The sequence below is a fragment of the Danio rerio genome, chromosome 8 (assembly GCF_052040795.2).
Source record: "Danio rerio strain M-AB ecotype USA chromosome 8, GRCz13ab, whole genome shotgun sequence".
Lineage (NCBI taxonomy): Eukaryota > Metazoa > Chordata > Actinopteri > Cypriniformes > Danionidae > Danio > Danio rerio.
This window is the reverse complement of record NC_141028.1, coordinates 16858975-16885507: the sequence shown is the minus strand read 5'-3', so window position 1 is coordinate 16885507 and position 26533 is coordinate 16858975. Positions and strand designations below refer to the sequence as shown.

General features: G+C 37.2%; 2 protein-coding genes and 1 long non-coding RNA gene across 10 annotated transcripts in view; all 3 read right to left on the bottom strand.

The window, feature by feature from the left end:
* Positions 1–16999, bottom strand: part of fnbp1l (formin binding protein 1-like) — a 100365-nt gene extending 83366 nt beyond the window's left edge. For 3 of the 4 annotated variants that reach the window (XM_087263163.1, XM_087263164.1, XM_087263162.1), the window contains exon 1: positions 16786–16920. In XM_087263163.1, coding sequence (XP_087119289.1) covers positions 16786–16809 — 24 coding nt within the window. In that variant the 5' untranslated portion in view covers positions 16810–16920. 4 annotated transcript variants of the gene reach the window in all.
* On the bottom strand, positions 7977–12594 carry LOC147842611 (uncharacterized). Its single transcript, XR_015497719.1, has 2 exons — positions 12429–12594; positions 7977–10973 (listed from the first exon to the last, which is right to left on the bottom strand). It is a non-coding gene; the product is annotated as an uncharacterized LOC147842611 (long non-coding RNA).
* Positions 17000–20946: 3947 nt separating the features above from the next.
* Positions 20947–26533, bottom strand: part of abl2 (ABL proto-oncogene 2, non-receptor tyrosine kinase) — a 68545-nt gene continuing 62958 nt past the window's right edge. For 4 of the 5 annotated variants that reach the window (XM_087263755.1, XM_087263756.1, XM_087263757.1 and 1 more), the window contains one exon: positions 20947–25166. In XM_087263755.1, the coding sequence (XP_087119881.1) occupies positions 23446–25166 (1721 nt within the window). In that variant the 3' untranslated portion in view covers positions 20947–23445. 5 annotated transcript variants of the gene reach the window in all.

The following is a 26533-nucleotide window of genomic DNA, read 5'->3' as shown; positions in this document are numbered from 1 at the left end:
AATAAAATGAATTTAATTAAATGGGAGCTTACTCTGCGGAGAATGTATGTGAACATATTCATTCTCAGAGTCTAACAAACGTTTATTCATGTCTCTATTTTTGGTAAATGAATGTTATGATTAATATTAAAACTATTTGACATGGAAATAACTATTGTGACAACATTGTTGGCTATATCAACAAGCACTAATGTCGAAATAGCATTTATTGTTTGAATTTACTAAAAAATGGGCAGAATTTGAAATAATGGAATAGAAACAATTTTCTTTTCTTCAATTTTTTTTGTTGAAACCTCATTTGTTGTTTCTATTATGGATGGGATGTGCACTATATAATGTCTACTGAAGTGTTATTCATGCATCAACAAACAAAAAATAAACAAAAAAGCAGAATCAATTCTGTTTCACTAAAATGAAGATATACATTTAGTAGATTTAAATGTTCTTACTTTTATGCATAAAATAATCATGAATCTATACATATGCAACTAATTATAAGCCCATACCAAATATTTTAAGTAAAAAGATACACATTTATGAACACATGTATCCTCAGAGACAAACAAATGTTAATTTAGTTCTCTGTTTACCACAAATGAATTTTGCGATTAATAGTAATACCACTTCACATGGAAAACAATATTATGACAAAATTATTGGCCACATCAGTCAGCACTAATGTCAAAACTAATATATTCTGCTAATATACTTTGAAAAAAAAATTTAACAAATCAAATATTTCTAATTGAAACAACATTTGTTTTTGCCATTATGAATGGATTGTGCATGTTATAATGTCTACTGAAGTGTTATTCATGCATCAACCAACAATAAAGACAAAAAAAAAATCGATTCTGATTCAGTAAAATGAAGATATATCTTTAGTAGATTTAAGTTACTTTTGTGCATATAATAATCATTATTCTGTACACATGTATTAAATTACAAGCCTATAGCAAACATTTTGAGATAGATACATATTGCTCATATCATAATACATATTACTCTCCTAAATCATACAAACAATCTAAATGTATCTTATTTGTGTAAATTATCATGCACCGTAAAAAATTATATGAAAAAAAGTCATGATGACAATTGTTTTTGTGTTATTCTAACTTATTTTAATAAATTATTCAGGTTTCAACACATTTTTTAAGTCATTCAAAGTTTAACTTGATATTTTTAGTCAGTTTGACTGATTTAAGTTGAGAAGACTAGACAAATTCATTTGATTCAACTTAAAGGAATGATGGCAGCAAGATTTTTTTTACAGTGTGCCTTAAAATGTTGTCAACCAAGGCAGCTCACTATAGGCTGGAAAAAAGGAACAAAGTCTCTTCATGACGACACATGATGATCTCGGTTAATTGCACTGCAAGGCACGAGAAACATAAAACATAAATGACAGCAAGACAGAATTCTATTTAACCACATCCAGCATGCAGATTAATGTCAATGAGCCTAAAATCCATTATAAACTGTATTTCCATTTTCACGTTTAACCCATGAGGCCCTAGATCTCACAGCAACCAGTATTGTTTGCATAATCAGGGCAAACTTTAACTGCTCATAATATACACCATTTTAATGATTAACTTGAACACAGCAGACACTTTCATCATGCCACGTTTGTCCAGATCATTTAATAGCGTGCAAGATTAATCCAAGCTTAACACACAGAGCCAAGATTTCCAGTCAGGTTAAAGCACACGGATTAATGAGTTGCTACCTGACTTGCATAACTAGAGAAAAACAAAAAAGACACTTGAGCTGTGAATTTCAGCGCTGAGCTGATTCAGTATACTGTGCTAGGAGACGCATACATAGCACCGGACTCCCCTGGAAACTGCTGCTCTCCTATGCAAATCCACAACCAATTCATTAGAAACGAGAAACAATATCAAGCTGCGTGGTGTCCCGTGTGAAGAAACTGTTAAACTGTCTCTAACGTATCGGTCTAAGTGAATAAATGTACATTTCTAGAGCATTCAGACTATTCTCATGGCTCCAGATTCATTTCCACGGGCCATAAAATACTCAGAGCATGTCATACGACAAAAGGTGGGAGACAACAAGACGACCAGTCTGGTTCTCTGTGTTTTCTCTCCCTCTCTTTCTGTAAACAGGCCTGTGTGATTTGCCAGGGGAATAAGGGGCCCTGTAAATGTGAAAGAAGCTGTCTGTGAACAATGAACTCCGTTAGCCTCAGTACACAGATTCAGGCCAATTCCCATCCAGCTCGCCTGTGTGAAAGCCGAATTTATTTTCCGTTCAAGAGTTGCAAACAATTCATCCTAAATGCTTAGGTCTAGTGTTTATGAATTATTAAAGAGATTTGTGCATCTTGATCAAGTTGTATAATAGAGCTATAATATCATGGATTGGCACAGGATTTATAACACATTCTCCAAAACATCTCATATAATTGTAAAAGATTTTTGAAAACAGTGGCAAAGAAGCTAAAAAGATGTGTTTGTTATGTTTCTTTTTTAAAATACATGAATTAAAGATAGAATTCATTAATGAGTGATATTTATTTACACAAATTTACATATTCATCATGTGCAGAGTCTTCAAGAGACAACATCTTTTGTGTTCCATAACATCACACAGGTTTGGAGTATGAGTGGGCAGCCACTTCGAATGTAATCTCTCGATTGAATGGCCGTTATCAGTGGTTTCAGCTTAAAGATATTGGCCTGTAGTGGCCTTCTGCGCCTACTGGTAGGCTCAGAAGGCTGATATCATCCATCCACATGGTTAATCAGCTATAGATCACATACGGCTGCAGCAGGAAGTTAACAAGAATTGTTTATATTATTTATTAAACTTCCCATTAATTGTATTTTATTAATGTCTACCCCTATCCTAAACGCAACCATTACAGTAATGGAAAAAACAGATCTGGACCTGGAGTATTCTCTATTAGTAATAGTATAGCTGATTAACCAGTAAAACTCTGCTGCTACTTTAGGATTTCCGCCTGGATTTTGCCTACCCAAATTCAAAAGCTTCCCAAATCCACATGCAGAGGTGTAAATGCAAAAGATTGGTATCATTTTAAAGAAAACCCTTGGAATTCTGATAAAACACTATTGAAAGTGTTAAAAATAACTGTACATGTTGTCTGTGTTATAATAAACACCTAAAAAAAAAAAAAAAAGAGGCACTTTTTGTATTTTTTTTTTTATAAACTCAAATTTGAAAGTGTACCTTTTAGTTTCTGTGTGGTCTGCCGTGCTGTAATTAATTTTGGTGGTTTCTGCAGATGTCTATAATCATAGGAAAAAAGAAAAATGTTTCTACCATAATCCATGCAAAAGTTATTGTATTCCAACTCATTAGAGTTGCTATACAAGCCACAGGGACCGATCATTGTTTTCATATTTCACTATTCTTTTGTTTGATCAAGCATAATTCACTGTGTTAAGACCACGTCAGACATATAAAAGGATTACTTATGCACATCATCTCAAAAACAGTGGAGAATTGCCCTGAAGCGCACAGGTAAGAGATAACAGCTGTCTGTGCTATCTAGGGCTGCTTATTGATCATAAATGTATTGTTTTCACTTCTGCGCCATGGAAACACCGCGATTCATTCGACAACTGTTTGATATGTGGATATAATTCAGTAAAAAGAATGCTAGAACCATATGAGCACCGGCAAGAGCTTTTATTTGAGCTATGACTTGTACATGTGTCATATATGAACCCTATGAAAATGAATCAATGTTCAATACCCAGCTCAAGTATGCAAAATACTGTGTATTTAAGAGTAAATAACTTTTGTACAGTAGAATAAAAACCAAAGTGATGCATATGTGCATAAAATATAGATTCTACACTGTCAAACGAAACCACTTTAGGGGGTCTGGTGCAATGCTAGCCTTTTCAATCTTAAAGCAAATTCAATGACGTCACGCAGAGTTAAACTGGTTAACCATGTGGATGGATGATTACACCTGATGGATATGGGCCAGTACGGGCCTTCAGAAGGCATGTACTAGCCCATATCTAACAGCTAATAACCACCAATAACACCTATTTAAACGAGTGATAACATTCATGCGGGTAGAGTGGGTTCAAATTTACTCTACTAAAGGAAATGAGTAAGAGGTATTAAATACCCAACCAAAAAGAAAAAAAACTCCACTTCTCCTGTAAATGTAGCATCTCAGACATCACGTGACAAGTGACTCTTAAAAACTCCCAAACCAAAATGGTCCGTTTTGTCTAGTTCATCTTAAAATAAAGCAACACTAATACTTCGTATGGGTAGTATTAATCCTTTTCCTTTTATCTTTCTTTAAAACGTTCACAGGACTAATAACCACAAACACAGCAAATATTGTTTTTAAACCAGGTTCAGTTCAACTAAAAAAATAAAAACAAAACATTTAGTGAATGTGAGAAATCTGAGAGTCTACTTATTTATTATTTCATTTTCCTTTGGCTTAGTCTTTGATTATCAGGGGTCGTACCAGTGGAATTAACCGCCAACTTTTTCCAGCATATGATTTACACAGCAGACACCACGCCAACACGGGGAGAGCATGCAAACTCCACACAGAAATGCCAACTGGCCCAGTCAGGACTCAAACCAGCGACCTTCTTGCTGTGAGGCGACAATGCAAACCACTGAGCCAGCGTAAAAGTCTACTTAGTAAAAAATAATTAGTTGAAGCTGCTTTAATTTTTTTTTTCACACAATGTTAGGATTATATTTCTATCATAATAAAAGTTAAACCAAACTTTAATGTGAATGTGTTGAAGGGTTGTTGGGATGGCACTTGAGCCTTTGTGTGCACAACATGAAGATAGTTTTTCTCAAACTAAATAGTAAAATGCTTGTGAAGTGACTCTCAAATCAGGTCTAGAGAGAAAACTCACACCTTATAAATGCGTCTCGTAGGGTTGTCAAAGTTATTGACGATAGTACCAATTGGTACTTAAATTTTTGAAACGTCCTTTTTTACCGCTAACATTTGAGAGCATTCTTAAACACAGCTGACTGGTCATTGAGTTCACATGCTCAACATATATGACTGGTGAGCAACGGTGATCAGCTGATCTGATAATGTAGCTGATCTACTTTAAATTTGAATGGTACCGAAGTTAATACTTTTAACCACCCTAGTGTGTAGCTACCAAAACTGCAGCATTCATTCACAAAGAACATGCAGACTTCATATTTGAAAAGACTTATCTTACAGCCTCATTGAGAATATATGCCTCAAAGTAGAGAGTAATTGTCCGCTCCAGCAAGATTTTATTCCGTTCGCGCCATATATTCAGCCTTTGTTTACCAGCTACAGTTCACACTAAATTTAGATCTGGTTTCCAAAATCTCACATTTAAATTGAGTACTACCAAAAGAGCGCGATAACAGATCAAACTGTAGGCTGTGCAAAGATTGTAGGCTAAATATCAGTTATGTTTGCCCCTTTGTGATGAGACATAAGTGCCGCCTTAAACCTAAGGTTCCACTATTGTGACTCCTAAATAGAGCTGCACAATTAATCGTAAAAAGATCGCCATCTCGATTCGACCCCCCAGACGATCTTAATTCAGCATTTCTGATTCTGCCAATCATATTTTCAAGTTCAGGGGAGAAGCAAAGGCGGCTGCACGAGTCTTTTCATTCTTTCACATACATTGCTCTGCAACATGGACACCTCCAAATGATGTTGAGTCACATACTGTATATATAGGGTAGAATTTACCTAAAAATGTAATTTATGTCTATATATAATGCTGTATTTGCGGCTGGGAAATCACACGTGATGTGAGCTGCTGACCGTAAGCTGTAGTGCGGGCGCGCGCCCTACTTAATGATAGACAGGTGTGCGACTCCTTTAGTGAACAGAACCTGCTGTGAGTAACAGGTAATGAAGTTGTAAATAATATTGAGTTTGTGGCACAGAAGGATCGTTTGGGTGCTGGGCATCAAGTATGACCAGAACTTAGCAGTGAAAATGAAACTGAAAGCGTGCACATCATTTAAACAATCATATCGCATTTTAGAGTTCTGGCTGCAACAAGCATTTGATATGTTTTTTCTTTCATAGTAAACACAGTTGTACATGAAAATAAATGTTTACAGTGTCAGTATAACTACTCTAGCCTATATAATGATGATTTTACCAGTGAATTAAATGGTCTAATAATGTTGTCAATGACAGATTGTAAGCAAATATCTCAAACATAATCCAACATCAGTCTTATTATAAGTAGAATAGAATTATTTAAAATTTGACAAATTCTGCAACATTTCGACTGTACAGTAATGTTCAAAGTTATGAAAATAATCATAAGTCCTTCCATGTTTTCTGCATTACAGATATCACAGGGCTAATTCATGGTACAGAGACATTAATTTATGACCAAAATGTGGCGCTGTTTATACAAAACAATGGAGTCTATAGTGGCACCAAACTGAACACAAGTTTTCAACCTGGGCTAATTGTTTCTGATGAGGCCACCTAAATAATGCAAGAGGACAAAGGAGAGCTTCAGAGAACAGCTATTTTTGGACGGCCATTATGTAGGGGTTTGGTGGAGAAGATCACAGGACGTTCTGCCGGTTTTTCAAACTCCGGTTCCGGGCCAAGGAGCACAGAACTTGTTTGTGCGAGTCGTGCTCCATAAATACTGGCTGTGTGCAATGCAAAAAAATTGGTTGCATCCCAAGGTTTGATGGACCAATTAGTCAATTCCTGCAGAAAAATAAGCAACGCACCCTTGGTTACGATAACACGGACCTCAAAACTAAATTAATCTTTGTTGCATGATATGAACGGACATTTGCACCCAGCTGTTGGTCTTTCAAAGAGCGCCAGGGGCCGAAGAGAGAGCCAAGAATGAGCTTTACATGCTACAAAGATCCAATTGTGTGTGGATATTCACTCTGTAACCAAACATAACCAATAGCTTGTGTTTAAGCAGGATACTGTGAACCAGTTTTAAGAGGTTTGTTCTGACCAGAGCATAAACAGAACAGAATATTTTAAAAAATCCAAAACCGCTGTTGGGAAAAGTGACCAGAAGCAACTATCAACTATTTAAAATATTCATGACATGAAAAAAATCATTCATCCAGAATTCCAGTGACAAGTCACAGAACTAAACAATGATCTTTTTAACACCCTATAAAAGCAGAAGCAGAGTTATCAATTCACGATCAGCATTCATTCTGCTGAAAATGGGTCAATGATAACAAGGGCACAAACTGGTTCTCTCAACACAGACACATGTTGTATGTAAGCGAAACATTACTCACACATGCCAATAAACATCGGAAAGCTCTGGAATGACATACTAAATGTTGGGGGTCAAAGGTTCAAACAAATTGTTTCCTGACCTACTCTTTTCCCATGACTATGTTCAAAGGATGTGTTTAGATCTATAGCTCTTCTATCATATTGGCAGCGACGGCAGTCTTGGCACACAGTAATACTGACCTTCCAGAGTCCCACCTGACTGAACTGCAGGTATCCCAGATTAGTAGTTCACAGCAATCTGCGCACCTCAACTGTAAAGCTTTGAACTGTGTCACTGAGAGAAATATCATTAGACGGTTACAGAAAAAGATTTCTGAGTAATAAAAAGTAAAATTCTGGTCACACTTTATTTTGATGGTCTGTTTGTTGAACTCAAGTTACATTGCATCTACATGCCAACAAATTCTCATTAGATTATAAGTAGACTGTTAGGTTGAGGTTAGGGTTAGTGTAAGTTTCTTCTAGTCAGTTAAAAGTCTGTTGAAGGAGCAGTATCAGCAAATATTAAGCAGACAGTCTACTAATTCTCAAATGGACCACCAAAATAAAGGGTTACCAAAATCCTTTGCATATTGAAATAAAATTCCAAAACGTTTTTCAGAGCAAAAAGTTTTGCTCCCTCACTTTAACGCGCTTCACGTTTTGCGGTCCTCGCATTTTTGCAGATTTTTTTTTTTTTTGCAATTTGACACTTTTTCTTTTTTATAGCACATTGTGTTCTGCATACTGATTGGCTGTAGACCACTGTCAATCAGTCTCCTCTTTGTCTCCTGTACAGTACAGAATACGTTCAACTCGCCAAATTAACATAAATCCTTTAATCGCTAGCAGTGTGAGTTTCAACAAGAAACCAAAGCCAAAATTATCCACACAAAAGCTAAAAAGCTTTATGAAAATTTTGCTGACAGCAATGAATGTTTGCGCCTGACTACTGGTTTTGATCTTCACCGGATGCAGAGATTTAAGAGACATTCAGGCAGAATGCATCTTTGCACCTAAAAGCGTGGAACGCAGTGCTTAGCAATAGTTTAAAACAATGATCATGTCAACTTTTTACAGTAAACAAATCCTGCAGTGCTTGCCCTGCCTTCAATCTCTTCTGATTGGCGCACTGCTCTAAAACCGAACACGAATGGATTGGTTAATATCTACTGTCAATCATTCAGTCAATGCTTTCTGCTTTCAGGTGACAAAAAACTACAGCCATGAAAAATTAAAGCGCTGAAGATGAAAGAATGAAAAGCACGCAAACAGATTTTCTTTTAGAAACCACCTAAAGCTACAAATAATAACAGCAGATTAATGATGCAATGATTAACTGATGAGCACTGAGATGTTCTATTTAATCAGTTTACTGAACTCACTGCTGTGTACTGCATCTAACCACAGATACAGGGACACGGCGGATAGCTCGTATGTCAGCTTATAGACAAACCAGCTGATCGACGTGACTTTAAAACGATCGTGAACAGATTAACTTCACGACCAAGTCACAGTCATTTCTGTTGAGCATGTAAACACATTGGCAAATGACGATGTTTTTGTGCTCAGTAGCGCTCAAATGTTAGCGGGAAATAGACATTTTTACATTTTCAGTATTTTCTTTAGCCAATTAGAATGCAAGAGAAAAGGCCTCTGAAAAGTCAACCTGCACTTTAAAAATGTTAAGTATTATAATCATCCTGCATTTCAATGGACAAGAAATGGGTTTCATCTATACTCGCTCGCTGGATGACATTGGCCTATTCAATCCAAAAATGAAACCCAAAACACTACAGAGCACGAAAACATGCATGAACTAAACAATTACTCTCTAAGCGCTGTAACAGGTCTAACCAGTCTGCTCTACAAAGAGCTGAATCACCACAAGCCGGGCCTGTTAGCAGTTGCATCCATCCAAGATCAGAAAACTAATCATACCGTACAAACCATCAGAACTGTCATCATACGTATCGTCACCTTGGAATTGTAAGGTTCTATCTGCTTTCTGAATGACATAGCATACAGTATGTGTATAACATTTGTTTTTAAAATAAAAAGTCTTAAAATGTAAAGAACTTATAAAAAAAACATTGTATAATGTAAATAAGTTGTCAATTAATAAGAATATGTCAATAACTCACTTTTGACAAAAATGTCAGATAGAACCTTATAATTCAAAGGTGACGAAATGTCAAAACAAAAACTCAAGAAAATTGAGCTAATAGAAGGGGTGGTAGAAAAAAATCCTTGATTTGACCTTTTTAACCATCCTGAAATTATTCTCAAAGCTCAGAATAGATCCTGTATTTAAATTAGATTGTTTAACAGAGCTTTTAGGCGGCATGATGGCTCAGTGGTTAGCACTGTCACCTCACAGCAAGGTCGCAGGTTTGGCCAGTGACATTTCTGTGTGGAATATGCATGTTCTCTTGGTGTTGCCATGGGTTTCCTCTGAGTGCTCTGGCTTCCCCCACAGTCCAAAGACATGCGCTATAGGTGAACGGAGTAAACTAAATTGGCTGTAGTGTATGAGCGTGTGTGTGCGTGTGTGTGCGTGTTTGTGTGTGTGTGTGTGTGTGTATATCGGTGTTTCCCAGTACTGGATTGTGGCTACAAGGATATCTACTGTGTAAAATAGCTGTGTGGAATAGTTGGCAGTTTATTCCACTGTGGTGACCTCTGAAATAAAGACAAGAGGAAAAAGAATGAATGAATGAATGAATGAATGAATGAATGAATGAATGAATGACCATAGCTGCCAACGTTTCTCTTTTTCCCAGAAGTCTACTGTATTTAACACCCATCACCGCCACCCTCCCGTTTTGTTATTTCTCTTGGAAAACTCTTGTTATATGTTCTAGTTACGAGGTCTAGTTATGAAAAATCACTTTTTGTCCATGTTTGTGAAGTTGCCAGATCTTGTATGAAACTTTTCACCAAACACAATTGACGAAATTTTCAAATCTCCAAGGATTTATCATCTCAAAGTTGTGTTCTTGATTATTGCGCCGGTGGTAGCAATGTCTATGACTGATCATATGAAATCACCTACTACTCAGTAGGCACTGCATTAGAATTTAAACATACTACTTAGCTGTTAGAAATGTACGTTCTATACAGTATGAATGCGAGCAGTATGAATGGAACTCAGACTCGCTACATCTGCCCTTTTGTCATAATCACATGACCTAACCGCATCAGTTGTGTCGCTTTACTCCAATTCATGAATTCTCTCGCGGTGCACCATGAGATAGTGTATCGCCAATCCGATGCGTGCTTCAGAATCTCACCGCAAGTAGTAGGTCATAGGGGTACTTCTCACATACTGTTTTTAAAATTCTATGAATTCGGACATACTACTCTGCTCTACCACTGTTTTAGCCAACTATATATTATGGAAGTATGCAATTTTGGATGCAGATTATGTCAACATCAGTGGTATACCGCAGAGGTTCCCCATAACGGTCCTGGAGGTCCATTGTCCGGCAAATTTTAGTTTCAACCCCAATCAGACAATACCTGGGCTAGCAAATCAAGCTCTCCGTTTTTTCTACCAAAATGTTGGCACGTGAGCATTTCCATGAAATATCAACCTTCCCATACAAAAAAAAAAAAAACGCTTTTGCCAAAATAGTCAAATCCTTTTTAAGTTGTTGGCTAAGGCTTGGAATATAATGTACTGTATGTCTCAGTCACTGCTTTTAAACTAGGGATGGGAAGATTAACCGATATGTATCGATACGCGGTCATGCGCGTGCACGATGCAAGTGCATCGGTTGAGCAGCAGAGGATGAATGAAATTTTGGAAGCAAATCGAGATGCATCGGTTTTTGCGAGATGCATCGATTTTTCCGAGATACAGCTTATATTTTTAATATAAAATGTATTTTTTATTTATTAACAAGTGTTGTCAACCTGTTTTTGGCGCATAATTTAATCGACCTACATAAAGTATGCCTTAGCAACGGACTTGCGGATGTGCACACACTACAACTCAGTGTATCAGGTGTGCGGATGAAGCTAGTGGAGCGCCCTCAGAAAGCGCGAGAAGCAAAACAAACATTTTATTCCCCACTGAGTTTTAAATCTAAAGTATGGCAAGCAACATTATGGATTTAAGAATGGTCGACATGACAGGACAGATGCAATTTGCAAAATGTCCCGCGCATCTGTAAAATACGCGGGCAGTACGACTAATCTGAAATCTCACTTGAAGCGGCGCCATGGTGTTGTTGTGAAAGCATCTTCCAGTGTTTCTGCATCCCCGGCTTTCGCACTGCTTCAACCAGCTCCAAAAGTGGTGAGAAAAGCATTGCAAGTTTTTTTTCCATGCGCAACAGTTCTGCTCGCTCTCCGCCAATAACGAATGCTATTGCATTGTTCATCTGCAAAAATATTCAGCCTAGTGTCACGGAGAACGAAGGTTTTAAACACCTCCTCCTGTTAATTTTTATTTAATTATAATAATAATAATAATATTAATAATAATAATGATAAAAATAATTGGCTGTCACGGTGGCACAGTGGGTAGTTTGACCACCTCACAGCAAGAAGATTGCTGGTTTGTTATATTTTTATTAGCCTGTTGTTTACAGTGACTGTGATGTTTCAAAGCAGCATAACACTGCTAGTTCACAACCTTAAGTTTTGAATAATCAGTGGCAAAATATATCTTTGTAAAACTTGTTTTCATAGTTGAAAAGTTAAATCACAATTCTTGTTGTGCAATGCTAAATTTATTTATGTTGAAAGAGTGCAAATATATACATATTTTTTTAATATATATTGCACTTATACATTCTGTTTATCTTGAAAATACTTAAATAATATGTGCTATATGTTCTAAAATGGCCCTCTACTGTAAACTGACACTCTGGCTCTGAGAGAAGAGCCAGTTTGTAAAAAAAAGTCTTGGTTTTGCTTGGTTTATAAATAATCAAACTCATTCAATGGCACAGCATCCTCTTTCACATCATCTCATAAACTTGATCTAATTAGTTAGTGCTGAAATATCGCATCGTATCGTGATATGGGTGTGAATCGTATCGTGTTGCATCGCAATATGTCACAAATGTATCGCTAATATATCGGATCGTATTCTTTGTATCGAGATGCGTATCGGATCGGCATTATAGCTTAGATGCCCAACCGTATTTTAAACAATTATATTTGATTTACCAAAGTCACACAAGAGACAATTTCACATCGGTCACATTCATAATGATTCTTTAATATTAGTTCACAGCAAGCTTTTTTTTTTTTTTTTTTTTTAAAGATGTCTAACAGATGTATAATAGACGTCTAAGCTTAGACATCTTGGCTAAAACAAGGCTAAATTTAGGCTGACAGTGAAAATCCAATAGACGTCTAAGAATAGGCCAAAACTAGACTAGTCATAAATGAATGTCTACACATAAAAAGTCTGTGTAATCTGTTTATTTGACAACTAGTCTAGTTTTGGTCTATTCTTGGACATCTATCAGATTTTCACTGACAGCCCAAGTGTAGCCTTGTTTTAGCCAAGCTGTCCATGTTTAGATGTCTATTAGATGTCCATTAAACACTATATTGTTTGCTGGGTTGTTTCGGACGTTTCAGTATAATGTTAACATCTATTTTCTCTGTGAATCTGTTTTTAGTTTTTACAACAAATGTCAAAATGAGTTTAAACCAAACTCTAAATCCCTAAACAAAAAGTTTACCCACATGAACACAACCACTTTCTTAGCACTTTTCAAAAGCGCTTGATAAGATACAACACAAGATACTAACAAGCCATCTTGTGCAGCCATTCAGAGTCTTGTGCACGCGGCATTTTCTTGTTTGTTACATTTGGGTGTGATTGGTTTACACCTTTCACTAGTACCAGATGAGTCACGCCATTCATTTACCAACACTTCACAGATAATGGACAATATAAAACATGTTAATTGAGTTTACATGACTCTTAATAGAGCACAAGCGAGTCTAACAAAGAGTGCATTTAAGGATACCAGTGACAGAAAGTGCACAAGCTTTTAAAGGATAGAATGGCATTTCATTCATCAGAGCCAAGGCTAAGGCTGGAAAAAACATTCACATTTTATGACTGAAAAGACATGCGCCATGAGACAAGCAGGCAACATGATTATTCAGCATGTTCCAAGTACAAAGGGATTTGTCAAAGGATTACAGATAAATACGATCTACAAAAGACCACTGCAACTGAGCAGGATATGCCATATTTCACAGCATAAGGGATTTACGGTACGAGAAATTAAGATCGAGCCAAATGTAAGGAGAACTGAGAGTATCAGATGTCTAACACCAAACATCCAACCACATGTGTAAGATCTGGATTCTGTTTAGTCTAACAAATGAAATGTGCATTTGACAGTATAATTTGCTCAGTTTGCTTTAGTCTAACCAAGCGTACAGGGCTCACAATTGTGATCTTATTAGAACTACACATTAAACACATCCGATGCTCAAGTCCTTACAATGCTGGTTGAAGAACAACTAGCATGAAAGTCATTTGTATTGTTTTAAAAAATGTCTAAATGAGTGTGCATGTGATTAGAAGAATGAAGAAGTTTTCAAATTTAAATAATACAGTAGCTCTGGGGCATAATGATGGCTCAGTGGTTAGCACTATCGCCTCACAGCAAGAAGGGCGCTGGTTCGAGTTCTGGTTCGGTCAGTTGGCATTTCTGTGTGGAGTTTGCATGTTCTCTCCGTGTTGGCGTGGGTTTCCTCCAGGTGCTCCTGTTTCCCCCACAGCCCAAATACATGCACAACAGGTGAATTGAATTAACTAAATTGGCAGTGTGTGAAAGAGTGTGTATGGGTGTTTCCCAGTACTAGGTTGCAGCTGGAAAGGCATTCGCTGTGTAAAACATATGCTGGATAAGTTGGCGGTTTAATCCGCTGTGACGTGCCCTGTTGAATAAAGAGACTAAGCCAAAATAAAATTAATGAATGAACGTCAGTAGTACTGATTTAGACTAGCATGAAGGTGCTTCATGCAGACAGACAACCACAAACATGCTACCAGCTGCTCATATGAGCTTAAATTGGTCTTTTTTTTGACTCTCAAACTAAAGATGGCTATTGCATTTTATGAATCACCAAGGAAAAATCTTTCTTAAATGTTCTGCAGAACAAAAATTCACTGACATCTAGCGGATGGTAAAATTTAAAGTATTTATTATTCAATATTGGGAAAAGTATTTTGTTAAGTGGTCATGATTTATTTTGGAATATGGTCAGCTAATTAATAAACCTGACCAGCCTGAAAATATGAGGAGTGAAAGAAGCCGTCAATCGGTTAATTATGTAGTTAACTTTAAGAGCAATTCTATGGAAATGTCAATCTTGCCAAGAAAAAAAGTTGACCAAAATAGCGAAACCCTTTCCAAGTTTTTGCTTAGCGTTGTATTTTACTGTACTGTAAAAATACTCAAAAAATGTCTCTATAAATATTTATAAACAATTATATTTGATTTACCAATGTCACACAAGTGGCAATTTCACATCTGTCACGTCCATAATGGTGAGATGTCGCATCAACAATCAAGCTTTTTCTCTCATAAATGCACAAATGTAAAGTAAAATAAAATAAATTATTTTTGTTCAATAGAGAGCAACTCTCATCCTTTTGATTAGCACTGTTTCTTTTGTTGCATAACATGTTTATTTTCCTCATTTAAAATATAAAAAACTTTTACAGATTAGGGCTGGGGGATTTAGCAAAATTGCTATCTCGATAATTATTTTCCATATTAAACGATAATGATATATATTTCAATATAAGTTGTAAATGCTTCCAGATTTAAATGAGTTCCCCAACAATGACAACACCACAAAAATTAGGGGGTCCATTGAAAGGCATTACATTTTCGGCCGATAAATTTTCGGTGGCTAAAAAATTCAGTACATATCTAATATCAACAAACTTTTAGATTCCTATTGTTGCACATTTCTGCTGTGTGATCGGCTATCAGATTAATAGAGTAAAAAAAAAAAAGGTCCAGGGCTAATCCTTGTTATTGACATAAAAAATTTTTTGCGTTTTTTTATAATATCGTTACATGCCCAGCCTTACTCCAAATTGATATTTGTCTGATCCCATAACTCTGTGGTTAGTTGTTTTGGAAAATAGAAACAGATGTTCCAATATAATGTTAACATATACTCTCCTAGTCAAATTATGTTTGGAGTTTTTACTGCAAATGTCACATCCACAACGCTGGAATTGCTCAGAAAGGGTATAACAAACAAGTTATACTGTCAAAAAAACTCCAAAACCAGAACTCTCCATCTCACATAGAGGTAAAGTTGGTTTTATAGCGCACATTCGCTCAGTAGCATGTGACATGGTCCCTGCATTGTTTCCCATGGTACTTTGAATATTCAGTCTGAAATCACACGCAAGCATGACTTCAAAACTATTTATTTATTCAGCACTATGTATTTGACTGTGAACAATGTTGTATGTGTTTGGTACTAATATGACTTCCCTATTTGGTATTTGCAAAGAATCCTTTTCTGAAATTATATTAATAATGAGAAAGTCTGAATGTGTGAATATAAAACCAACTTTACCTCTCACTCACTCACTAGAACTCAACAACAACAAAATGTAAGTTATTACTCTTGATGTTTACCAAATTAGTACTTCAAGTACACAGTAATAAGAGTTTAAACTGAAGCATCGATCAAACCACCTTGTCTTAACAAGAACTACAGTACGACGACGCATGGGATATTTCAAGCACTACCTCACTCAGTCACACATCCTCTCCTCTGCTCTGCTTTTTGTCCAGTAGCCCAATCTGAAGGGCAACACCCCTGTAACAGACCCTCACACACTCGACGGGCTTCATTGTCTCCCGAAATTTCAGCTTATACCCAAACGATACGTATATTCATTACTAAACAGGCCAGTTTTGTCAGCGGAACATGGCAGACTTCAAGCCCAGACAATAAAAGACGAGGGATCAAACTGCAGCAGTGTTGCCAATGCTCCAAACCCGTTGAAGAAAATGAAGTATAAATCCAACCAACACATATGCACATTAGAACATTCATCCCATGTTATGTATTGTTATCACCATATTCTACATTGGCTGTCAACAATATAGGAAACAATTGAAACATAATGTTGGAAGAAAATGCTGTGTTTGTGACTATATACATGTGATCTCGGTTATATACGAGGATCATCTCTTTCCACCTTAGTCATCGAAACTGGGTGTGAAACCTGAAGATTGCGGCTTGATTAGGAATGCCACTGGAATAATAAGGAACGTCACGCGTGGTACAATTAAAACTTGGTACGTTCTCAAATGTTACAATGTCTCAAACTCTCTCATTATTTCAAGCGGTAAAGGTGTACTGGCACAGCAAACCAGCGGGACACGCCGAGAATTCACAGACAGTCCGATTAGGGCACCTTTACTGAAGTCATGCCAAAAAGCGACTTGTTTGTGAGTGAACAAAAGGCCACACGGAACGAGCAATGGGAAAAGTGCGCTTACCCAAAGATCCGTTCCCCAGCTCATGGCGAAAAAAACTCCAAGAACTAACGTCTCCTCCGCTTAAAACTCCAGGGTTGCTTGTTCTTCCCTCTCTCTGCCGTCGTGTAACTCTCTATAGTCTCCAGTGAAGCCAGCAGCGACAACCTCACGGCTCAGGGTTTTCCCATTTCCGACACACACAATGCGCCTCTGCCGCGGGGAAATGGAGGGATGTGTCTGTGTCCAACAGCGCCTCCTATCCGCCACATCTTGTGCGTAGAGATCTTGGATATCTAACAATCTTCTAGAATAAAGCAAATATTTTACAACCAGATTTTTACATCGCTTAAACCAGCAAGAGTTTGATAGATATACCGTGTTGGGGAATGTTACTTTTGAAAGTAACGCATTACAAAATTGAGTTACTCCCAAAAAAGGTGCGTTAGTTTTACTGAGGTAAAGTTGGTGTTATATTCTCACATTCGTTCAGTGACAACTTGCGACACAGTCCCTATATTATTTACCATGGTACTTTAAATATTTGGTCTGAATTGACATGTAAGTATGACTTCAAAACAACATTAGCACTATTTATTTGACTGTGAACAATGTTGTACTTTGATCATTTGCTGCTAATATAATTTCACAATTCAGTATCGTCAAAGAATACTGTTCTGAAAATATTTTATTAAGGAGAAATTCTGAATGTGTGAATATAAAGCCCACTTTACCTCAATGTTATTTTTCATGGTAAGTATGCATTATGTTACTTTTGAGTAGGCATGGTCCGGTATAAGATTGTGACAATAACCTGGATAAAATATCACGGTTTGATGGCATTTTAGTTACTGCTCTAAATGTCTGGGTAAAGACACTTTTTCGTTTCTTCAATGTGTTCAGAATAATATGAATACTTCCATTGCAGAAATGTAAGGCTCTGCTATCTTCCTTTCTGTCTGTTCCTGCATTTTCTCATTGAGTGATTCAAGGTAAATAGGTTAATTTTAATTCAGCAACATAATTTTTAAAAAGCTGATTTATTAAACTAAAAAGTAACTTGAATTATATTTTTAAAAGTAATGCATTACTCGTTACTTGGAGAATATTATTACGTATCTCGCATTAATGCATAACCCCCACACTGTAGGTCTGTTATGCGGTTTACAAAGATATACTACTATTCTGTTTTAATAATTTAAAGAATTATACATTTTATGACAGAAAAGTGCAGAATATCTTTGTGAAGATAAAACGGTATAAATGGCAGGATTATTTGAAGTATTTGCAAATAAAATGTAGCCTAAATTAATTACAAAATGTGCAATTTACTACTGATTAAAAGTATGACATCAAGGCTGCATTACTTCATTCATTTTCCTTCGGCTTAGTCCCTTTCTTCATCAAGGATCACCACAGTGGAATGAACCACCAACTTATCCAGCATATGTTTTACACAGCAGATGCCCTTCCAGCTACAACCCATTACTGGGAAACATTCATACACTCTCGTTCACATTCATACAATACGGCCAATTTAGCATAGCCAATTCACCTAGCGCATGTCTTTGGACTGCGGGGGAAAATAGAGCACCTGGAGGAAACCTACGCCAACACGGAGAGAACATGCAAACTCCACACAGAATTGTCAAACTTCTTGCTGTGAGGCAACAACACTACCCACTGTCACTTGGCATTAATTCGATTTAAAAATAAATAAATAACACAAAAACCTTTTTATTGTTGTAAGGACATCCGCAGCATAAACCATAGGCCAGAGTAACGGATGGTTCATTCCGCTGTGGCGACCCCGATAAATCAGGGACTGAGCTGAAGGAAAATGAATGAATGAAAATTTTTTTAATTCTATAAAATAATAAAATAATTCTATTAAAATAATTGTATAATAGCTTTTATTTTAAAATGGAAAAGCTGACTTTTCCGAAACCACATGCTTCCTTCAATTTTACTCAATCCTGTGGAAAAATAATTCTTGTATGATTATTTGCTGCAGTCATTCTTTTTATTTTGTAATATCAATTTTGAATAGTATACCATTTATTAAACCACCATTTATTAAATGTTAAAATCATACATGTATTTAAAGTCACTCTTAGGGAATTTATTGCATTCATGCAGACTAAAATAAATCAAACTTTTGATGAATTGGTTTTTTTTTTTATTGCTTTTGATCAAATAAATGCAGTTTTGGTCAAGATACTTTATTCAGAAACACGTACAGTGCTCAGCATAATTGAATACACCCCATTTTGGAAATGAATATTTGTATCCATTTCTCAGCAATTATATAGGCAATGTATTTTGGTGCATTTAAACAAAAGATTTTTTAAACAGATATATTTATTAAATAATATATTAATCACAGAACGTCTTTAGAAATAGGAAGGTAATGCATTCAAATACATGTAAAATATTGGAGAAAACTTACAACATTTCAAATTACTTTTATAAATTGCTTGTTTCTCTTGATTTATCCTTTTTTATCTTTTTTTTTTTTGAACTTGTGTTGGATATTTTTCTATTACATGAATTTGGGTGTACTAATTTTGCATTATTATTATAAGTTATTTTGTTAGATAAGCTCAAGATTTGGCTTCAGTACTGACTTCTCAAACGTATAAGCACAAATATAATACTGTAAAACATCCTATAGAAAATATTAACTTAAATGATAAATTTGTGAGGGGTGTACTCATATATGCCGAGCACTGTACACATCTTAATTATTCCAAATTCAAAATAAAGTCATCAGTAATTTAAAAATGAAATAATAAAACTCCCAGAGCAGTATTGTTTCAACAGTTTCTTTATTCATTATTTACATCAAGTGTAACACTGAGGAAGGACTTCACAGTAATATACTATTAAAAGTGAGCTTTAAATTAGAATCACACAAAATATACTTTTTACAAAACAGAAAAAATACTGTTAATCTGTCAACCTCTGCCTTTTAATCCCTGTTAAATTCACATATTCAAAATTAAGAGTGTTTCATTTTCATTGCACTTGAAGGACTTGGAGAGGTGGCCTTTGGTATATAAATTTCTTCAGCACTTAAAATCTGACCTTACAAATAAAAAAAAAAGTGAGTTCCAGGTTTCAACATAAAAAGGAGAACAATAAATAAATAAAAGTGACAAAAACGAAATTCGGGAAAGTGAAACAAAATGGAAAAAGCACTGATGTTTGATGAATATGACTGAAATAAAATACAGTACAAAACATGCTTTGCACTGACGCCTCGTGTGGCTTATAAAGCATTACTTACAGGAGAATTGTTCCTCTTTACATGATACAATCATGTCAATAGCTACGTTTCCATCCACCTATTCTATGTGCATTTTGTATATGCACATAAAAAAAACAGTAAATGCAAACACCAAGATGCGCATACATACTGAAAATGGCCATAAAACCTATGCGCATCACTGAACAGGATAAACTGTTTATTCGCTAAAAAAAAGATGTGCATAAACTATGATGGAAACACTTTTACCCAACAAATTTTAGCATACGCATAAATACAAAGTCACGTGATTTTGTTATAAGAGATCATGTGATGAGAGAATGCTCGCTGCAGAGCCATTTGAGCAGAGCTGAGCTCCAGCGAGGGGGAGCATGAGCTCTCGCTCCTCCTCCTGTAAGCTGTTTTAATGCGTACACCAACCCCACCCCTAACCCTACCCCCAGTGACATCACTCGTAGAAGAAGTGCAAAAAAGGTGGAGCTCAAGCTCAAGCTCCCCCTCGCTGGAGCTCAGCTCGCCCAAATGGCTCTGCAGCGAGCACCACTTGCGTAATTGGACAAACCAGCAAGCCGAGAACATGGGAAAACATCTGAAATGTTGGTTTGGTCATTCTAAAACACCTTAACCATTTCAGTATTAGTGTTACTACACTCAGAAATAAAGGTATGCGAGTTGTCACTGGGGTGGTACCTTATCAAAAGGTACAAATTTGTACCTAAAAGGTCCATGTTAATACCTCAAGGATACATATCAGTACCTAAAGTGTTCCTTTTTTTAGTTCAGTTTAAATTTTTAGTTACTAATATATACTTTTGAGGTACCAATATGTACCATTTAAGTACAAACGTGTACCTTTTGAAAAGGTAACACCTAAAACAATTCCCGTAGCTTCTCCCACCACTGGTTTTTACTGTTGATATTTGGCACCAGATCAGATCAGGAAGTGATGATTTTGATCGCTTTCATCTGTTGGATAGAAACGCTGCGTTATTCGCACAACTTGTATGCGATAATCCAGTTTTGCGCATTTTTGGATGGAAACATAGCTAATTTGATTAATTTATGGAAGAACATTTAAAACAAAACCTTCTGATTATGGCTAAAAAGACCTAATTAAAATACAAACTGTGATGTTAGGTGACAATGAATGGGGGGAAAAAATAGCTGTTTCACTACAAAAAGGAATTTAAAAAGGCAAAATACTCCCTGACAATCATGTAAAACTGACATACAAAACTCTTCCCCCTCAGCTTGCTCACCAAATATTTCCAGACATAATAATAAATGGAATAGATGACCTGCACGTGTTTCAAAGACAAACTTAAATCAAAAATCTTCCCAATGTGATTACAAGAGAGGTTTTCCTGACCAAATGATGAGCTCTTTCTGTAAAATCAGACCAGACTTCAAGCACTGTTTTTCTTTAGTAAAGGACAGATCATTGCACTTTTTCCTTTTCAAGCTGGACACCTCAAATCCCGAGATATCTGACCAGGACAGTCTAAATGATGATAAAGGCTTGAAAAATTCCAATTTGCCACCTTAAAATCAATATCGAACTTTTGAGAGCAAAACACATTTACATGAACAGAACTTTAACATGACTCTGCAGTGCACAGACATTGAATATCTCACAAAGGCACCATGTAATATCAGAAAACATTGCCCATGGCAGAAAAACAAAGGGTAAAAGAGTTAGCGTTGGCAAATGATTCAGAGTGGCAATAAAAAATTCCAAACAAACATGATGCATGTTTTTCCTGCTGCAGTGAAACCGTCATGGAGAAGGGGGAAAATATTTCTTCCTTTATTAATTCCATATTTCATACCCTAGATAGTGAATTAAGGCAAGGCAATAAACATTTATGTTTAAAAATGTGCTCCAGTGTAATCGGTACAAATTTTCCTCTTTACATTTCAACATTGACATTGCAGGATACCCACAAAAATCTCATTTATGCAAATTCTGATAGAAATCTATTATTTTTATGAAGACTCAGAAAATGTGTAACCATTTGTGTCCTGAAGAAATCTCTCTTTTAATTGTTTCTATTTGAGAAAAGACTGAAAAATTAAACGCAATCACACACACGCAGTCACACACACAAACACACACACACACAAAACAACATTCCTGTTTTTAACAAATGAATACATTCATAATGCAGATGCAGAGATGGTGACCCTGACACCAAAATCTCACCACAAGGACACAAGTGAGCATGACCTTCCACAGCCTGTTCGTGGGTATCAAATAATATCTACAATATCATAAAAATGCCTGTGCTTTGAATAAAAATAATTTAAAATTCAAGTTTACAAATGGCGACATTCTAAAGTGAAATCAAAATAAATTTACAAATTAATGTGCTAAAGCAATTGCAGTTTGTGTTAAAAGACTTGGCAATACTTGTGTATGTAGTGTTGCTGCTAATGTTGGCACACTATTCACATCCCAAAATAAATTAATAAATCATAATTCCCCCATAGCAAATCAATAAAAGTTGAGAATTCTTGAGAACTCGAGAGACTGAATGTAGTTTTGTGCCATCTGGCTGATGGGGGCATTATTGAAAGGCCACGGATATAGAAGGCCAAATAGGATCCATGTGGTGACAGACCCAACACCATTTCAACTACGCCACACAAACCACTATGAGCAACAATAACACATGGACCATGTCGAAATAAGGACCAGTTACAAAAAGATCTATAAAACTGTCAAGGGATATCAAAAGCTGGATTGTTCAACAAATGTGATCAAATTAAAAATGACAGTATGGGATGTAGAGAGAAGCACATGTAATGGCTAAAATGAGATGTGCATTGGATTGGCTGTGTTTGCTGCATTCCACAGTGTTTCTTTTAAACTAGCAATATTATAACAAAGCCATGAATGATTTCTTAATTGTGGGCATTTGTATGTTTCCACTGACATTTTGATGCAATGTAATTTGTTTAAATGTGCACTGAATATCCAAAAATTGAATTGAAATCTTTAACATAACAAAATGGACCATTAAGTAGACCAGTTATGGTGCAGTTGGCTGACCCAAACCTGTGTAACCCCAGTTTTTTTGTAAAAACTGATTCTCTCATATCAAGATAAAACTGCAAATATTGATTAAAAAGAAAATTTTGTCAAAAACAAAATTGTATTTTGGTTGTGACAAAAAGCTTATATACAAAAAAAACTCTGTTCCCAACTGGCAATTTCAAGGAGGGAGTCACCTGTAAACAATAAAGAGAGCGAGTGTGTTTGTAGTATTTTTCCGAGGTACTTCTTAGAGAATGTTCTCTGCCCCCAACATTTAAATAAAACTAGATTGATTTTGGGAGGTTAAAAAAAAGAAAGTCTCAAGGGGTACAGGAGGAGGAGGAGTTTTGGAAGGTGTAGCTACAGGTAAACACAGTGGCTACCTTTGAACAACATCACTGATCTCTTTAATGCACATGTGCAAGTTGTCAAGAGCTGGGCTGGTCCCAGGTCCACTAAGTCCCACTCCCCCACCCGTAGAGCAAGCGCGCAGCTCCTGTAGACTCAACTCCAGTTTCCCTACAGCCTCTCGAAAGGCAAACTTATTACGTGTCTGTGGGATGCAATCAACATACCCCGAGCAGTAGTCTAAAAGTTGGTGTCCCACATCCAGGACCTGGCTGCTGGACGAAAGCTCGGAGTTACCTTGAAGAGCACTACTCAAACATTCAGCACATTCCAGAAGAGCTTCCTTACTGATCTTCTCAAGAGGGATCCTTTCTGTCTGCTGCCGAGTCCGTCTAAGAGTGGGTTTAGCTGAAGTAGGGCCTGGTCCGCCACTTGAAGCACCATTAGCCAACTTGGTTTGGGTGGTGTTGTTACTCGAGGGAACTACAGGGGCTGGAGGCACTTGTGGTGGTGGTATTGACGGACGTGCTCCCCTGACTTCTCTTCCCGACCTTTTGATGGTATCTCCATTGACCTCCATGTTCCCACTGACCACTTCGTCAGCTGCATCGGCACTGTAGGCGTGTTGGAGGGAGCGGAGCATGGGCGGTGGGGGAGGTGCACATTTTGGCTTCACCAGACGTGGTCGGTCACGATCCCCACTATCGGACAGTAGTTTGAAGCGGTTGCCCTGAGAGTCCACGCCGACTAGGTGTGCATCACCCGAGCTGTGCTTTAAAGTCGGGGAGATCAGCACTGGAACTTTGTGGTTATGCAGATTGACAGAACCAAGGGTAGAGGTTTTGGATGGAGATGACCAGCCTTGCCTGTCATCTTGCCCATCTTTCCCCCTTGTGTTTGAGTCCGATTCTGCCTCTCCCCCTACACCTGGTGCCCTAACTCCACCTGCGACCCCTCGTGGCAAGAGTTTGGCTTTGGGACGATCCCGTATCTGAGCTGTACCTTCGTCAAGCTTTCTCAGGATTGCATCTGAAGGTCGTGTTGCCCCATTTTCCGGTTGTGATGTGGTAGAAGATGTGCGTTCTAGTGGAGGTTTGCTACGGTTTCTTGGTAACGTCAATGCCATGCGTTCTAAATCTGGCAACCCAGCAGACATAGAGGATGTTGAGTTGGAGCGAGGGAATGGCTTGGCTCCACTCACTTCGTCTATTCCAGAAGACTTACCAGTCCGCAATCCTAGAGTTTTTTTAATAAGGCGAGGGGTGAAAAAGCCCGCTAGGCTTCCCCAGCTACTGCTGCTTCCCACTTGACCAGAAGTTGCTCCAGAGTTTGAACTTGAAGGCTTTTGCCCGAATGTGGCCCCACAACAGCGGGACTGCACATGATTTCCCTCTCCGTGAGATGGAGAGAAACTCAATCCATCAGTCTGAGGCAGAGGAGGAGGAGGACCTGAAAACCCAGCCGTGGGCTCATACTTTTTATGGGGCTGGGTCTCCATCTCCCTGAAAGAGCTGCTCCTCTTGGGAGGCATTGGGAGGTTCTGCTGCTGCTGAGGTGAGGATGTAGCAGAAGAGGAGGACATGGACTTCTTCTTCATGAATGAACTGAAGAAGCCAGCCTTCCGATCACGGGTGAAGGTGGTGTCCTGGCAGTCCTCCAGCAGGCTAGAGGGAGACTTATCCCGCTGTTTACGAGGCAAGGCTGGAGAGCTGCTAGAGCGGCCATCACCAACAAAAAGGGATGTTGCAAGACCTAAACACAATGAGACAACAAAAACCAAAGGCAATTAAGAGGCAGTAGTTGAAATATGTATTATGTAATGTAAACAAACAAACTAATCATTTTTGTGCATTCATATTTAAAGTTCTTGTTGTATGTGCTCACTACACAACATTTGCTTACATCCTTGAGTGCACAAATTTCATGTCTTGTCAGAGTGTGGTATGCTGGACTATGAAGTTAATATTTATTTTGGTATCCCTTTATTTTGATGGTCCCATTAATGCATTGGTCTCAAACTGGATTCCTGGAGGGCCACAGCTCTGCACAGTTTTGCTCCAACCCTAATCAAACACAGCTGATCCAACTAATCAAAGTGTTCAAGACTACTAGAGCCTATTAATCAGGTGTGAGTTGGAGTAGTTGGAGCTAAACTGTGCAGAGCTATGACCCTCCAGGAACTGAGTTTAAGACCATAGGTTTAATGCATTTTGTTGATTGTAAGTTACTTTGCAACTACATACAAACTAATTCTCATTTAAGTATTATTAGACTGCAAGGTTAGGGTTAGGGTAAGGGTTAATGTAAGTTGACAAGTACTTGCAAAGTTTCTTATAGTCAGTTGAATGCTTATTTGGTGGAGCAGAATCAGCAGATATTAACAAAAAGTCAACAAAATGTTCAAAAAGTACCATCAAAATACATTGATACCTTTATTTTTTTTACAGTTGTCTTGGCGTCCTGGTGTAAAACAGGGGTGGTCAAACTTAGATCCTGGAACGCTGCAGCCCTGCACAATTTAGTTCCAACCCTGCTTCAATACACTTACCTGGAGGTTTTCAAACAAGACTGAAGAACTCAATTAGTTTGATCAGTTGTGTTTTACCAGGGTTAAAGCTAAACTGTGCAGAGCAGTGGCGATCCAGGAACTGGGTTTGACACCTGAAGTGTAAATGAAGGCTATAGTGTTATATTTGAAATCACCTCTTCTAGCACTCTACTGCTGACCCTCACTGTAAAATTTATGAACTAGCCTGCCATATCCCTTCATACAAGAAACCGTGTAATGTTTCTATGAATTCTTTTTTTGCTCATAATTCAAACATAAGAGGACATGATATTGGGCCAGGGCTGGCTCTCTAATTCATGGGGTAAAACCTTTTATGAGTGAGCCAAGATTTGTGTTTTATGTATGTTTTATATGTCCTGTAGCAAACAGGTGTGTAGGTATTTGCAATAAAAAGTGTATCAATTGATATGTAGGGGAAAAGTTAGTTCGTCCATGTGAAAGAACAGAAGGTTTAAGATACAGCCATACAAAAGGGTATTTTTGCATGCTTTAAAGGTTTGATAACATGACAGAAAGATTATTTAGACCAATATACATATTAACATTCCCA